We start from the raw sequence: 15,697 nt of genomic DNA, 5'->3' as shown, positions 1-15,697 counted from the left end.
GATAAACCCAAAGAAGAAATGAATTCTGCTGAAGGAACCATCCATTGCCAGGCACCTCGGGTCACTGAAACCACACGTGAATAGGTCTCCCAACACCAAGAAACAGGCAATGATTATAGCCAACTGAAGATATTCACAAGGCTAGATTCATTGACAGACGTCGTGAACATTGAAACATCAATAACCTCCATGCCTGTAGATCATCAGGAAGACGGCGATGATGATCATTCAGCAGTGCCAACGGAGAATATCAACTCATATCAGATGGGGAACTTATAATTGCAGGCTTTCTCACATGAAAGCAGAAAGCGGCCACCTAAAATTTTGAATTTTTAGTGCCTTTCTTGCATTCCTCCGGTGACTTAGACTGCTTCAAAATTCAACACACACTGGAAACATTCAGCAAAGACGTCCAAATGTCAGCTACAGAAATGTTAGAGCCTTCTCACAGGCAACACATACTGAAAACATTCAGTAAACATGGCCAAATGTCAGAAAATTTTAAAATTCAGACTTGTTGGGGCCTTCTCACAGGGAGAAGACACCCTTTAAAAATTAGGGTATGCTGCTTAGTGTGGCGTGCACACGGTATTCTTTAGTAAAAGGCGAAAGAATAGTTCGCTTTGTGCTCACCATGCAGCTGCGTGCCTCTCAACGCTCACGACCCGACCTCTTATGTAGCCCCGCTCGGTGCCCTCCTACCTTGCCCAGGCAAGGTGGGACTAATCCAAGCGTTTCGTTCCCTGTGGGTGTGTGCCTCCTCCCCCACCACACCAGTAAAGCCCACAGCAGGAACGGCCGGCCCAAGTAAAGTAACCGTGAGTAAAATCAGATCCAACCGTACGAGTTGCTCCGCTGGGCTTTCGTACGGTTGGATCTGATTTTTCTAGCTTGTGTGCGCATGGTCGCTTGTCTCACCTTTTTTTTTCTTGGAGACTCGTCTCACCTTTGTTCGTGAGTCGCGGCCAGGAAGATGGAAGAAAGTAAGAAACCATGCACCCATCTTGCAGAAAAAATGGGTCCTATACATGTATCTTAGACCAAATGGTGGTGTAAACTTGTGGCCTGTGCGCGGTGCATGCTAGCAAGGCTGACACGATGAATCCATCCATCGATGGTTGTGGTTGGAGGCCCCCGCGTGGGCAAGCTACAATACCGTGGACAGTCGGTTAGAGCATCTACACTCGAACGACTCATATCCATCTTAAACATCTGGATGGACAACTTGACCATTGATCAGTCAAAAGAAAAGAAAATTTAATTGGGCTTCTTAAACCGGCCTCAAACGTTCGGCATGACCGGCATCCTTCATATTCGCCTCAAATGTCTGGGCGGGCAACTCAGTCATTGATGGATAACAAAGAAAACTAATCAGGCTCCTTAAACCGGTCTGAAACGTTCGGGCAGACAGGCGCCCCTCATATCCAATTCAAATCTAGGACGAATATGGGGAGGCCTGGACGCGTTCATCACGTCGGATTCGGCCCACGCTGATCTACCCCGACCAAACCCTAGCCACTCCATTCTTCTCCGTCCCTATGGTCACTTCCAGCAATCTCCGGCCTTCTCCGACATGGCGGGCAGCGGATTCGAATCCTCCATCAGCCGATCTGAGAACTGGAACCTAATCCCAATAAGGCACGAGGAGGAGATGGGCGTCCGCATTGCGCTCCGCCGCGCCCGCGAGGAGAATGCCCGACAACGGGCGGACTCGATCCGTCGGGAATCCATCGCGTCCGCCCTAATGACGCGTGGATCTGGCACTAGGCTTGTCGTCGTTGCCTCGCCAGAGGTGGTGCGCTCCGTCTGGCGCGGACGTGCAACCCCTTTGTTAGTGCACCGACGACGAGGCCATCCGTGGTCTGTCTGTTGAGGGTATGGCACGCGCGTGCCTGCTCTGCGGGGCAGAGGGCGCGGGAGGCCGCGGCAACCCTCGCGGCAGACGTCCGTGAAGCGGAGTTGCACTCTCCGGCACCGAGGCGGATGGCCTGCAACCCCGGGCGTCGCAGTCGCGTCGTGGTGGATGTGTCGACCTCCGACCATGACAGATCCATCATCGACCGCACATCGACCGACGACGTGCTCCAATGAGGAAGAGTAGGGCATTAGAGACACTGGCGCCCCGAGTCCCTTGAGCCGGTGCGTGTCCCATGTTCTACTCTATTTTGCCGGTGACCGCACGAACACTGCAGGAGCGCAGCCAGCTCGGAAATGGGCACGATGGAGCCGGACGGGCTCCGGTTAATATTATTTTCACGTATATGTAATTGTATGGATTTGAGGATTCGTAATTGAAATGTCCGGTTACGGAAACGGTTATTTGTGATGTGACTGGTCACTGCCCACATCTGAGCATGTCCACCCGTGTTTGAGAGATTGGATTTGGTGTATCCGTCTGTAGATGCTCTTCTGTGGTTTTATCAGTGCGGCCACATGTTGTTGCCGCACTTCACCACGCCGGCATAGCCCATAGTACCACCTGCTCCTCGGTCCTCACGGAGATAAGATGTCAGTTACAGCTGGCACAAGATGAATGACTTATTTTCACTGTATTTGTAGGACGCTGCTGCTGTGAATCATGTGATCAACCTGACAACTTGGTTTCCCGAAAAAAAGAAAAACTGACAACTGGGTTTGCCAGTGGCCGCCTTGATCTCTGATGTCAACGGTAGGCAAGGGAACTCGACGTATCTCGAGACGACAGGTTCAGTATCAGATGAAAACATGTCGTGGCAACGTTCAGTACTGTCTGCGTACCGGTAAGAACCTTCCTTGCAGTGAGTGGACGTCGGATTTTACAACGGCAATGTTGCTGCCGATGATCACATAAAAAACGCAGGGGAAGAAGAAAATATTGAGCATCAAATATCATTAAGAGGCATAATATGCTGAAGACTTGAAGCACTAGTAGCTAGAGTTCTTCTCTAGCTTTATTAACAGCTTATCTTTTCTTTTGCTAACAATAATTAAGTGTTATTTGCCAGAAAGGTGTGGATTTTTCATTACTGAGAAAACGGTGATTCCACCACCATTGGGCACTACAGAGTTCAGACTCCCAACCGCGTGGAATATGTGGTTAGCAAACTCAAAATCCACAGAGTTCAGACTCCCAGGTTCTCACAATCAAACTCTAAGCAGCTAAACAGCGCTAACATGATCCTGATTAGCAAGAGATTCTCAAATGATAACAAGCCACTGCTAGCTGGGCAATAATCAGTATGGTTGGGAATGATCGTCAGGGTTCTGCGGCATAATTAGCACATCAATCAGATGGTACAACAGCACAAAACCTAGCCACAGAACCATATTTGTTTGACACGGTACTTGATAAGAGGAACATGTAGGTTGCAAAACAAATTAAACGTCCAAAAAGCGTAAATGAACAAATCTTTTTAGTTCTGAAGAACCGAACAAAGTTTACATACAAATGGTCACTAGTTAGTGCACATAGCTACTCCATTTGCTTCATCATCGTTTTAGTATGAGTACTTTGTGCTAGCCGTTAGAATGCATCTGCTTCACTTTTATTCTGTTAGCCAGTTACATTCAGTGCTTCACTTGACCATATTCAGAAGTTCATAATAACCAGCAAAAAGATGTGTTCATGTTCATCAAAAGTTGGTTTCTAAAGCGGTTAGGGAAGGAACAGCATGAAAAGTGAGCAGTGTACTACTCTAACAACCTAATCATACAAGTGGACCCAACAGTTGAATGTTACATCCCGCTACCTCACAAGATCCTGGATTACGGGACACGCAGTGGCAGTTGCTGAAGTGAATAAATGGAGATCGCCTGAACAATGTACTTTGTGTAACCATAGACACAACTAATCCGAGCAACACAGAAATCTTTTTATTTCTCCATGAAGCATTACCATCCACAACTTCCCTGTGTATCACCTCACAAATTCTGAATTCTTGTGATGCAGGTAATCAAATAACCCAAGCAACTGGCTGGTCTGATTAAATCTAAAGTTCAGCAGGTCCATGTGGCTATAAAAACTTCAACCTTAGTGCATTCCAAATATGTCGTCTGGAGGGTCATAGATATGCCTCTCTGGGAATAGCTCTTCAAAATCTTGCTTCACTCTGTTCCTTAATAGTGGATGAGGTAAAAGACCCTTCAATAATACCCTGAAAGGCAACTCCTCTGGTGGATCAGGTGATCTTTTCATGTCCTCATAAATGTTCATTGCATCTGATGGGGAACCATATCTCAAGAACCCTCTTATGACTTCGGCATAAGTCTGTGAGTCGGGAAACAGGTTCTCCACTTTCATGTTCCCCCAGATATCCATTGCTTCATCCATCTTCTTACACTTGGCTAGAGCAATTATCAAGTCCTTGTACATGTAAACATCTGGCTTATACCAGTCCTCCTTTTGTATGATCCTGAACATCTGCAAGACAAATGTTTAGAAAATGATGGCAAGCATCAGAAAACATCACCTTCAAATTGACATGAAGGAATGAGACTTATTGTATATTGCTATATTTGGTATTGCAGTTCTCCATCCATTTTCAATGTTGTGACAATTATTTTCTGTTTAGTTTTGATTAATTAGAATATGATAAGTAGCACAATCAATAATATTAAATCAAGGACAATAATCAAACATTTCCCTGGAGTTGGCAAACTTAATTGACTACCCAGACATTAGTGTATGGTTTTCTTATGAGTGCACACTCCACTCAGGTAGTGAAAATAATAATAAGATTTTTTTTAGGGTAATAGCAATAAGATTTATACTACTCACTTGAAGCCTACCGGCCTCTACTCCAAATTTGGAACCACCTTACATAATCAACCAGACCCATATGTTCACACAATCAAACATGCACAAACATACGAAAAAGGAGATCACACACTATGAGTGTTACAGGTTTTACAAAATTATCTAGCGCCATGAAAATAAATAAAACAAAAAATAAAGCAAAGTGTGATTGATAGGGAAGAAACGAAAAGAATATCAGGGAGTCTATATATAGCAATTGTCTCGTAAGGGACCAAAAACAGCCTCTTTCTCTTGAACCATAAGAGGGATCATTTTTAATTTATTCTGGGTGATCACGAAAATTGTCCACCCCAATAAGCTAATTTCCCACCTTTTAGGGCACAACTAATTCCACCTTGGCCATGAAAAGGAAATCTAATTTAGGGGTACAAATCCATTCATCAAAGCATAAATTCACCCTTATCAAACAATAGCAGCCGATATTTTTGACAAATTTACTTAAACACAACCAGTAGCCCCACTGACTAAATAAATTTTGCCTTGACATCCTAATACTGAAATTTTCCCCAATCACTTCTCGAATTCATTTAACACATCTCACTATATCCATCAATCTCAAGCAAGTAACAAACATTTTGGTACTTCATTGAAGACGGGGAGACCATAGGTCGAATATGTCAACACCATAGGTCCAATTTAAATGTATGAAATGTTCCTCTGGTTCGCCTACATTAGACAGTATCCAGCTGCTCTCCACTCGATAAATCACCAAATCCAAAGATAGATAGGGGAGCAGAAATGCCTCCTTACCTTGACAGAAAGGTCGACCTCCTCCTGGCGCTCCAGCTCGCCGAGCACGGAGAGCTTGTCCGCCTTAAGCAGCCGCGCCACGTGCCTCTTGATGAACTCCCGCAGCTTCTCCTCGTCCCCCTTGAACCGCTTCAGCCCCTGGATAGCAAACAGGGCCTCCTTCCCAATCAGCTTTTTGCTCCGCCACAGCGGCCCGCGCGGCCGCCCGTCGTGGAACGCGCGCCGCCACTCACCGAAGGGCCGCGGCGGCAGCAGCCGCATGGGGGCTTCTCCCCGCAATAGGCCGTGGGGTGGGGAGAGAGGCGGGATCTTGGGGCGGAGGAGGAGGAGAAGGCGGCGGGCGGGGAGACCTCGAGAGGCCGCCATTGTTTGGGGGGACTCGGGAGCAAAACCCTGCCTCGGCTCGGCTTTGGGTTGGTTGGGTTTGGGTTCGGAGGTGGAGGCCGTCCACGCTACCAAAACACTCTCAAAACATGTTTGTTTGTTTTTTTTTTGGAAAAGGGGAGCTCCCCGGCCTCTGCACCACAACGATGCATACGACCATACTTGTTAATAAGTAAATAGGTTCAACACAAGTCATCATGTCTCAAAACAAAAGAACGAAGAAATGCTCACAAAGAGAAGAAAGGTAAAGCCATAACCGGCTGGCATAAGAAAGACAGGAAAACTAATTGCCTATCATATTACATAATCGCCATCCAAACCGATTGAAAATAGCCCGAGCTACCATCTCGCATCGGATAGATCCAGTAAACATACGCTCCCTGGCCTCCGTCGGAGTGAGTAACGACCACATACGGATCAACGCAGTGGCTCGAAAAATAACCTGTAAAAAATAATGTTTGTTGTTCTGTTAAAGACCGAATCATTTCTGCAGTTTCAGACTGCCCATAATAAAGCACATACTCCTACACGAATGTAGCTCGCTGTTTCGGAATCAATCCCGTCAAGCCACGTCCCAAATAACGTACTGATAGTATTCAACGGAGTAATATTAAAGGCAACGTGAACCGTCCGCCACAATTTTTTTGCCAAAGGGCAGTCAAGAAAGAGGTGTTTGATGGATTCATCCCGATCACAAAAACTCCATCTTGTAGATCCTGTCCAGTTGCGTTTCGCCAAGTTGTCCTTTGTTAAAATGACTTGTTTATGTACAAACCACGTAAACACTTTAATTTTCAAAGGTACTTTGACTTTCCAAACATGTTTTGAACTAGGAATAGAGCTAGAGTTGATAACATCCAGATACATGGATTTAACCGTAAACTCTCCATTCCTAGTTAGCTTCCAGCACAGCTGATCGGGTCGTTGAGAAAGCTGAACATCCATCAGTCTTCTCACGATGGAGCCAGACTTCCCAACGGTTTCCGGCTAGCGTCCTCCTAAAGTGAATATTGAGAGGAGTGGACTGAAGTACTGTTGCAACGTAAGCGTCTCTTCGTTGAACAATGCTATAAAGCGAAGGATATTGAAGCGCGAGGGGAGTTTCCCCTAGCCATGTATCCTCCCAGAATCTCGTAGTGCTACCGTTTCCAACTATAAGCTTGTCCTATTGAAAAAAACTAATTTAACTCTCATCAGTCCTTTCCAAAAAGGCAGTCCGTCGGCCTCACTGTCACATGAGACAACGTTTTGGAACGAAGGTACTTATTACGCAGAATCTGCGCCCATGTAGCCTCCGTCTCTACAGATAGCTTATACAGCCACTTGCTGAGAAGACATTTGTTCTTCACCTCAAGATTTTCAATACCTAGACCCCCTTGGTCCTTCGGTTGACAAATAATATCCCATTTAGCGAGTTTGTATTTTCGCTTTAGTTCATTACTCTGCCAGAAGAAACGTGATCGATAGAAGTCAAGCCTTTTCCGAACTCCAACTGGTACCTCGAAAAAGGACAAGAGAAATATGGGCATACTCGTGAGAACTGAATTAATAAGAATTAATCGGCCTCCGTATGACATCAGCTTGCCCTTCCAGCAGCTCAGTTTCTTCTCAAATCGATCCTCAATGCACTTCCATTCTCTGTTTGTCAGCTTACGATGGTAGATTGGTATACCCAAATACGTGAAAGGTAAAGCCCCCAATTCGCACCCGAACAAATGTTTGTAAGCATCTTGTTCCTCATTGGCTCTTCCAAAACAGAAAAAATCGCTTTTATGAAAGTTAATCTTTAACCCGGTCAATTGTTCGAATAAGCATAGCACCAGCTTCATGTTTCGCGCTTTTGCCAAGTCATGCTCCATGAAGATGATAGTATCATCGGCGTACTGTAGGATAGGCACACCTCCATCAACTAGATGAGGAACCAGGCCACCTACCTGACCAGCATCCTTAGCCCTTCCTATTAGAATCGTCAACATATCGACTACTATGTTGAACAGAATAGGTGACATCGGATCTCCTTGTCTCAGGCCCTTATGTGTTTGGAAGTAGTGACCTATGTCGTCATTACTTTAATTCCAACACTTCCTTTTTGCGTGAAAGATTCTACCTGGCGTCTCCAGGCCTGATCGAAACCTTTCATACGCAAGGCCTGTTGAAGAAATTGCCATTTGACTTTATCATACGCTTTCTCAAAATCCACTTTGAAAACAACCCCGTCTAGTTTTTTCGTGTGAATTTCATGGAGCGTTTCATGAAGGACCACAACGCCTTCTAGGATGTTTCTGTCCGACATGAAAACAGTTTGAGACGGCTGCACCACAGAGTGCGCAATCTACGTAAGTCTATTAGTCCCAACCTTGGTGAAAATTTTGAAACTTACATTAAGAAAACAGATCGGCCTGAACTGCTCAATTCTCACGGCCTCTGTCGTGGATTTGTCACGGCAAATGTCCTAATTGAGGACTTAGTCGTGAGTCCAACGCATCTATGTGGTAGCTTGAACGGGGTTGGTCGGAATCGAGAGACGCGAAGCGGATGAACACACAAGACAAGGGTTTAGACAGCTTCGAACCCCGGGAAACATCATCCGGTAACAACCCTACATGTTGTTTGTGGCTAGGTCTCATTATCATCACGAGGGAGTCGCCGCATCAGCCGGCTCTCCTAATTGTGTCTAGCCTTAAAGATTGCTCACCCCTCTTGGGGTGCCCCGCCCCTCCTTATATAAGTTGAAGGGGCGGGTTACATGTAGAGTCCAACTCGGATTAGGACTTAACCTACCATGGACTTCTCATCACGAGCTTCTTAACGTCTTGGGCTTCTTAACCCCAGGCGACTCATTTTCATGGCTAAGTACTTGCTGGGTTACGATATGTCTGCTGGGTCATAACTGTCTGCTGGGTTATAACTGTCCGTCGGCTTACAACTGTCTGCCAGGTTATAACTATCCGCCGGCTTACAATCTGCCGGCTTATAACTGTCTGTCGGCTTATAACTGTCTGCCGGGTCACCAATGAGTCACCAGGCTCGGCCGGTTTTATCAATGAAACACCAAGCCCCAGCCGGGTCGTATCTCCGGCCGGGTCATACCGCGGGGTATATCCCCGACATTAGCCGCCAGTTTAATTTGGATTTATCCATGTTAAACTGATCCTGATCATCCTTAAGTCCTTGTTATTTCCTTCTTCTAGAAAATCCAGGTCAATAGGCCAGCTTCATACTCAATTTGCTGACGTTGGTTTCTCATAGAGAAATATTGTGAAGAATAATTCATTTGATTCAGCTCACAATGCTTAACAAAAAATATTGGTCTTGAAATACTCATCTGATTTTCAGCCGTCTTGAAGATGTAGACTTGTCGGTTTATCATTGCCAAAATTGTCGGCTTGTAAATATTGATGGCACCGGGTCATAATTGTTGTTATCATCAAGCTTGGAAATGTACCTCCCTTATATGCATATCACTTGAAGCCCCCAAGTCTTAAGAAGGGAGCGTAGTAACATCTTAAGACTTGCTTTAATATAAATGTTGCAACCTTTAAGAAATCCAGGTTGTTCATCTCAGTCACTAGTCAAAACCGAATATTCCACATATGTAGCCCCCAAGTACCGCGTTATCATGCTTGCAGCAACTTGGGACTTGTAATTGCCTTATGCTCATAAGAACTTCAACCAGTGTAGCCCCCAAGGGCCGGGTCATTATACAATAATGAGCAGGGACTTTGTAGATATGATCATGTAGACTTGAATAACAACGTGTAGCCCCCAAGGGCCGGCTCAGTAAGATAATACTGAGCTGGGACTTTATATATACTTCATTGAAAATAACATCATATGATGTAGCCTCCATCGCAGGGCTTGAACCCACGTCCACAAGGTTAAGAACCTTGTGCTCTACCAACTGAGCAATGGATCCTTCAATATAATAAATTTAGCTTCTATACTTTGAACTTTTGATACGAGTAATTAGTAGCCCCCAAGGGCCGGCTCATTACGATGTGATGAGTCGGGTCTTCAATAAGACGAGCAAAAAATGTTTTTGCATTAGCCCCCAAGTGCCATGGTGCATGCTGGCAGTGACATGGGACTTGCATATTTGATGTAATCTCAAATTGAATAATGTAGCCCCCAAGTGACGGGTCGTAAGCCTGCAATGACTCGGGACTATTCTTTCCATTGTAGAATAAATCATATCCATTGATAAAATAATAGCCATTGCGCTGAAGCGACTTTCAAAACCCCAATCATAATACTGGTTATTGATAACCATAATAAAAACCCAACCATGTTGGCTATTCAAGATTTGAATACCTTATCGGTTGACAAGTAAATCGGGAGTTTAAATACTTAGCGGCTCTTGGCCGATGGTGACTTAATCCGCATCCATTGTAATCCGGGATTTTTGTAACCCCAGATATGCTCAAATATGAGCCATGAGGATTAACGCTACATGGCCTGAATCGTTTCAAACCATATGTAAATATGGTACAAAGATATGAATCCAAAAAATGTTCAAAGAAAATAACAAATCAGAAAATACAAGGCTTTCATAGGCCGCCGAGCCAAAATCTCTACTTCAATGAAACTAGCATGATAGCCACTGGAGTACCCTTGCTTTCCGTGAGCCGGCTCTCACATGACCCAATCGACATTTTAACCCGGATAAGTTCAGGGTCTTATTAAAAGATTGACTTATCGAGAGTATGCGGGGTTGGAGTAGCATCAGGCAAACAGGCAGATTTTAACCAAGTTTCAAAGAAGGCGGCTTAATAGCCCGAGTTTAACCTTGCTTTTCGTAAGCCGGCTCTCTCATGACCCAATCAATGTTTTAACCTTGACAAGTTCAGGGTCTCATTTAAGAGATTGATTTGTTAAGAACAGGGCGGGTCATCCAGGATTACCTGGTGGAGAAGCATCTTGCATACAGGCCGGATAACCCAGATTTTTGGTGAATACACATGGCATTCCAAGCCAATTAAAAGGTTATGTCCTCTTTGGTGAATACACCTATGTTTGAACAGGATAACCCAGAAACTTTGGTGAATACATCTGGTGTCCCAAGCCAGTCAAGAGGGTAGTAACGCTATGTTCTCTTTGGTGAACACACCTATGTTTGAACAGGAAGCCCCCAAGTGATTTTTACAGCCCAGCCTATAAGCCGGATCAAAAGGTAGTCATAGCTATGCTCAGTGAGCAGTAAGCCCCCATGTAATTTGTAACAGGGTGTATAAGCCAATAAGGCAGGATACCCATGTTTGAACCGCGCATCATGGCAGCAGGTCCTCTTCGGCAACCTTTAATTTTTTAAGAACTCGAACCTTGCGAGAGATAAATTCTTCTTGAGCCTGAATTTTAAACCGGATATTGAGATCTTTCAAAGCTTTGTGGGAGATAGATTTTCCCTTGAGCCGGATTTTGAACCAGAATCTTTCCTGATAACCCGGAATTCTTCTATTGAGCCGGAATTTTATGATGGCCAGACACTTTTTTAAATCGGAAATTTTCTGACGGCCTTCAAATTTTCACCAATAGGGCAGTAGCCTCCGGAACCGGGTTATCTTTCCCTCCAATGACCCGGAGTTCTTGAATTGGCTGAGTCGTGTCATTGTAGCCCCCGAGTCTTAAGACAACTCGAGGCTTGAGACTCTTTATACTTGACCGTGACATGAACCGGCATATAGTTGAACAGCGGATTGCTGGAATATGTTGAATCTCGACGGGTTATAAATTATCCCGTATGATTTGTGTCAGTAATCTGGCCAGTGTTTCATCCCAGCTGGTTGTTGAAATTACCCAAAAATGAAGTGGCGGTGACTTGTGCGCCTGTCCATTGAGTCATCCGGTATGGGCGGAAGCTGGTACCATTATTTGCTCCAGATTTTGTTGGAATAAACCGGACCGCAGGGCGGCGGTTTGCAAACATCCATTGGGCAGCTTGTATGAGTAGGTGCGACCTTGATATGCTGATATGGATTGGTCTGTAAGGTCAGCAGCTTAGGTTCTTCTATTGAGTGGCACGGTAAGGACAAACTTCCACGATATAACGCCATTTGGACGTAAATAATTGTCATGCATACAAAAAAGATACAGACCAAAGTAATTGTTTCTTTGACGAAAACAATATTGTGCTAATAAAATAGACTTAGACGGATATCACCTGATTCATTTTGATGATGGATCATCTGTCTGTAGATAATTTTTCAGTACTGTTACTAAATTCCCTTTGATCCATATATTTATCCAAAGCATTTTTATGTTGACCCCCTCGAGGATCCTGCCAAATACTACCACAGCTCCTTTTTACCCACCGGGTCAACTCCTTCTCCTCCTTTATTTTTCCTGTCCACACAAGATGAGCAGCGCAGAGCATAGAGCAGGGCAGCGTGGGTAGAACCGGCGACGGGGAGGCAGCTGAGCAGGTGAGTAGTAAAGCAGCTTGGCGGCTCGGGACCACAGGCACGACGACTTGGCAGCGGCAAGGTGATTTAACGGGGCGGAAGATGGCGCCTCGAAGATGGAGATTGGAGGGCATGGCATAGAAGCGGGGTGGCTCAGCGGAAGCAGCTCAACGAGGCCCCGGTTGTGGCGGCTCGAAACAGCGGGCGGGTCAGCGAGGGCGGCTCGACGCGACGAATCGTCGTGCGAGGCAGCAAGGCGGTGCTGAAGCGGAGGAAACCGGCAGAGCACGAGGGCTTGAAGACAGCCGGGGGCGGGTCTCGGAGCAACAGGGCGGCTCGAAGCAGAGGCCGACGAGGGCAATTTAGATATCCATGTCCACCCCCTTTTTTTCAGCCGGCTCATATTCCAGTCGATCCCTTTCTTTCTAATCCAATTTCACCTGAACAGCTGGGCCTCATCTCTTCTTCCTCTAAGCAGGAGCGGCGAGCAAGCGGAGGGCGGAGCTAGAGCAAGGTGATGCGGCCTGCGGCGTGCCAGGCGGGTCTGGAGGCGAAGGACCAGAGCAAGGCTCGGCCTGTGACGGCGGTGGCGACTCGTGGTAGAGTCAAGGGCGAGGCCGAAGTGGTGAGGCGGGTCGAGGCCGCGGCGGAAGCAAGCCCGGGAATTGAATCTGCGGCAGAGGCAAGCCACCTGCGCGACTCAGCAGCGATGTGGAGGGTAGCAAGGCGGCCTGCGGCTCTCCCCCGCTGTAGTTTGAAGTGGGCGACTCGAAGGCGGCTCTGTGGCAGAGGCGCTCTGTGGCGACTCACGGCGGAGCGAGGCAGCTAGAGATGACTTTGATGGCTCTGGCGCCTTGCAGCGGTGGAGTAAGGCAGAGGGGCGGCTCACTGGCAGCGCCGCAGCAGCTCGAGGACGGCACGAGACAGCAGGATGGCCCATCGATGGAGATGAGGGCCACGATCACGGCTCGCTGCAACTTTCAGGGGCCAAGGCGAGGTCGTGCAGGGGCGGTTTAAGGCCGCAACATCTTGGAAGCGTAGTCCGCTTGGGAGCGTGGGCGCAGAGGCGGCCTAGAGCAGTACGACTCGGAACCAGCTCAAGACTGCGACGACGACTCGTAGTGCCGCTGTAGAAGTGATGATAGCGGCCGGCAGCTCAACGAGGCCCAACCAGGGGCGGCTTAAGGACATGAAGGCGACCCAGCGAAGCAATAGCGAGGCCATGGTGGCTCCAGACGGGCGGCTGCTGCGAAGGTGACCCGCCCAAGTGAGGCGCCGGCTGTGGAGGTGAACTGCGGCGGCTCCAGGCAATGGTGTGATCCAGCAAGGCGAGCGGGGCCTACAGCGGCAACAGCGGCTCAGGGGCCGGTTCAAGGCCAGAAGGCTCAGCGCCCAATGGTGGAGCAGCTCGGCTAGGGCGGCTCAAAGTGGATGTAACCCAGAAGCAGGGTCGCGCGCGGAGCAGCTCAACGGCGAGGTCGGCGAGGCGGCAGACCAAGTTGGAGCGCGGTGGCGACTCTCCTGCTGCGGTTGAAGTAGTCAGAAGCAGAAAACGAGCGGAGGCGCACCGACGGCGGCGGCAGCCCAATGCTGCAGAGGCGGAAGGGCTCGAATCCGGCTTGAGATCGTAAACACAGCTTGTAGGCGGAATCCGATGAAGTGAGTCAACAAGGCCATCGAGGCGGGTCGCGGAAGTGGCGACTCAGCAGCTCAGGAGCGCACCAGCGGCTCACGGATGAGCCACGGTGGCGGTTTAGGCAAGCAGCAACTCGGCGATGCGACTTAGCGCGAGACCGGATTGAATCCGCGTCAGCAGGTACGGGTGGAACCAATGGTCGTGACCCGGCGGAGCAGAGAACGGAATCCGTGGGCGAGGCGGAGTGGGTACAACCGGCGAGACCAAAACAGAGCCGGCACGAGGCGGCGCCGAAATTCAATACGAAGGCGGCTGATTTTTGTCTCAGCTTGCAAGACGGCCGCTGTAGCAGATATCAATTTGACTTCTGACTCATCGGATCGCCGGGTCATGATCATCTATCGCACTGTACGCAACCCTAATTTTTCATTGAACGCAGATCTCATAGATTGCAAGTGCAGACCCTTCCAAACCGGTTCTTCTTCATTCGGAAATTCACGAACTTCTCGAAACCCTGGGAAAGATCCCTCCCAGAACTCAACACCACCGTGCGCGAGCCCCACGGTGGGCGCCAACTGTCGTGGATTTGTCACGGCAGATGTCCTAATGTGAGGACTTAGTCGTGAGGCCAACGCATCTATGTGGTAGCTTGAACGGGGTTGGTCGGAATTGAGAGATGCGAAGCGGATGAACACATAAGACAAGGGTTTAGACAGCTTCGGGCCCCGGGAAACATCATCCGGTAACAACCCTACATGATGTTTGTGGCTAGGTCTCATTATCATCACGAGGGAGTCGCCGCATCAGCCGGCTCTCCTAATTGTGTCTAGCCTTAAAGATTGCTCCCCCCTCTTGGGGTGCCCCGCCCCTCCTTATATAAGTTGAAGGGGCGGGTTACATGTAGAGTCCAACTCGGATTAGGACTTAACCTACCATGGACTTCTCATCACGGGCTTCTTAACGTCTTGGGCTTCTTAACCCCAGGCGACTCATTGTCACGGCTAAGTACTTGCTGGGTTACGATATGTCTGCTGGGTCATAATTGTCTGCTGGGTTATAACTGTCCGCCGGCTTACAACTATCTGCCGGGTTATAACTATCCGCCGACTTACAATCTGCCGGCTTATAACTACCTGCCAGCTTATAACTGTCTGGCGGCTTATAACTGTCTGCCAGGTCACCAATGAGTCACCAGGCTCGGCCGGTTTTATCAATGAAACACCAAGCCCCAGCCGGGTCATATCTCCGGCAGGGTATATCCCCGACAGCCTCTGTTTTCTTAGGAAGCAAAGTTACCGTTCCAAAATTCAAATGAAACAACTGAAGCTACCCAGAGAATAAATCATGGAACATCGGAATCAAATCCCCTTTAATAATATGCCAACACTTTTTATAAAACTCCGTCGGAAAACCATCCGGCCTAGGAGCTTTATTATTCTTCATCTGTGAAATAGCCTCAAACACCTCTTTCTCCGAAAATGGGGTGGTCAAAATAACATTTTTCATCCGCAGCTAGTTGAGGAACATCCTCAACCCTCGACTCATCCAAGGATATGAAATTATCCTCCGGAGGCCCAAACAACTGCTTGTAGTAATTGGCTATGTATAACTTAAGGTTTTCCTGTCCCAAAATCGTCCCCTCGTCTTGCTCAAGCTGAAAAATTCTTTTCTTTCTGTGCTTGCCATTGGCGATCATATGAAAGAATTGAGTGTTATCGTCCCCTTGGACAACTT

The 15,697-nt window shown here is 47.5% G+C and overlaps 1 protein-coding gene and 1 pseudogene across 1 annotated transcript; both read right to left on the bottom strand.

Annotated features, from left to right (window-relative positions):
• Positions 1-531: 531 nt before the first annotated feature.
• On the bottom strand, positions 532-642 carry LOC123056247 (uncharacterized; annotated as a pseudogene).
• Positions 643-3,368: 2,726 nt separating this feature from the next.
• LOC123052455 (protein THYLAKOID ASSEMBLY 8-like, chloroplastic) lies at positions 3,369-5,987 on the bottom strand. The gene is made up of 2 exons (XM_044475643.1): positions 5,546-5,987; positions 3,369-4,399 (listed from the first exon to the last, which is right to left on the bottom strand). Exons 1-2 carry the CDS (start codon positions 5,909-5,911, stop codon positions 4,010-4,012), a joined length of 756 nt encoding a protein of 251 aa, XP_044331578.1. The 5' UTR covers positions 5,912-5,987; the 3' UTR covers positions 3,369-4,009.
• Between the last annotated feature and the right edge of the window lie 9,710 nt (positions 5,988-15,697).

The sequence above is a fragment of the Triticum aestivum genome, chromosome 2D, assembly GCF_018294505.1.
Source record: "Triticum aestivum cultivar Chinese Spring chromosome 2D, IWGSC CS RefSeq v2.1, whole genome shotgun sequence".
Lineage (NCBI taxonomy): Eukaryota > Viridiplantae > Streptophyta > Magnoliopsida > Poales > Poaceae > Triticum > Triticum aestivum.
This window is presented reverse-complemented; position numbering and strand designations above follow the sequence as displayed.

Bases quoted from the DNA above. Each gene is read 5' to 3' on its own strand.
- LOC123052455 (XM_044475643.1), bottom strand. From the start codon at position 5,911: ATGGCGGCCTCTCGAGGTCTCCCCGCCCGCCGCCTTCTCCTCCTCCTC. The intron at 4,400-5,545 runs GTAAGGAGGCAT...TTTGTCTTGCAG, and splicing joins AGGTCGACCTTTCTGTCAAG to ATGTTCAGGATCATACAAAA.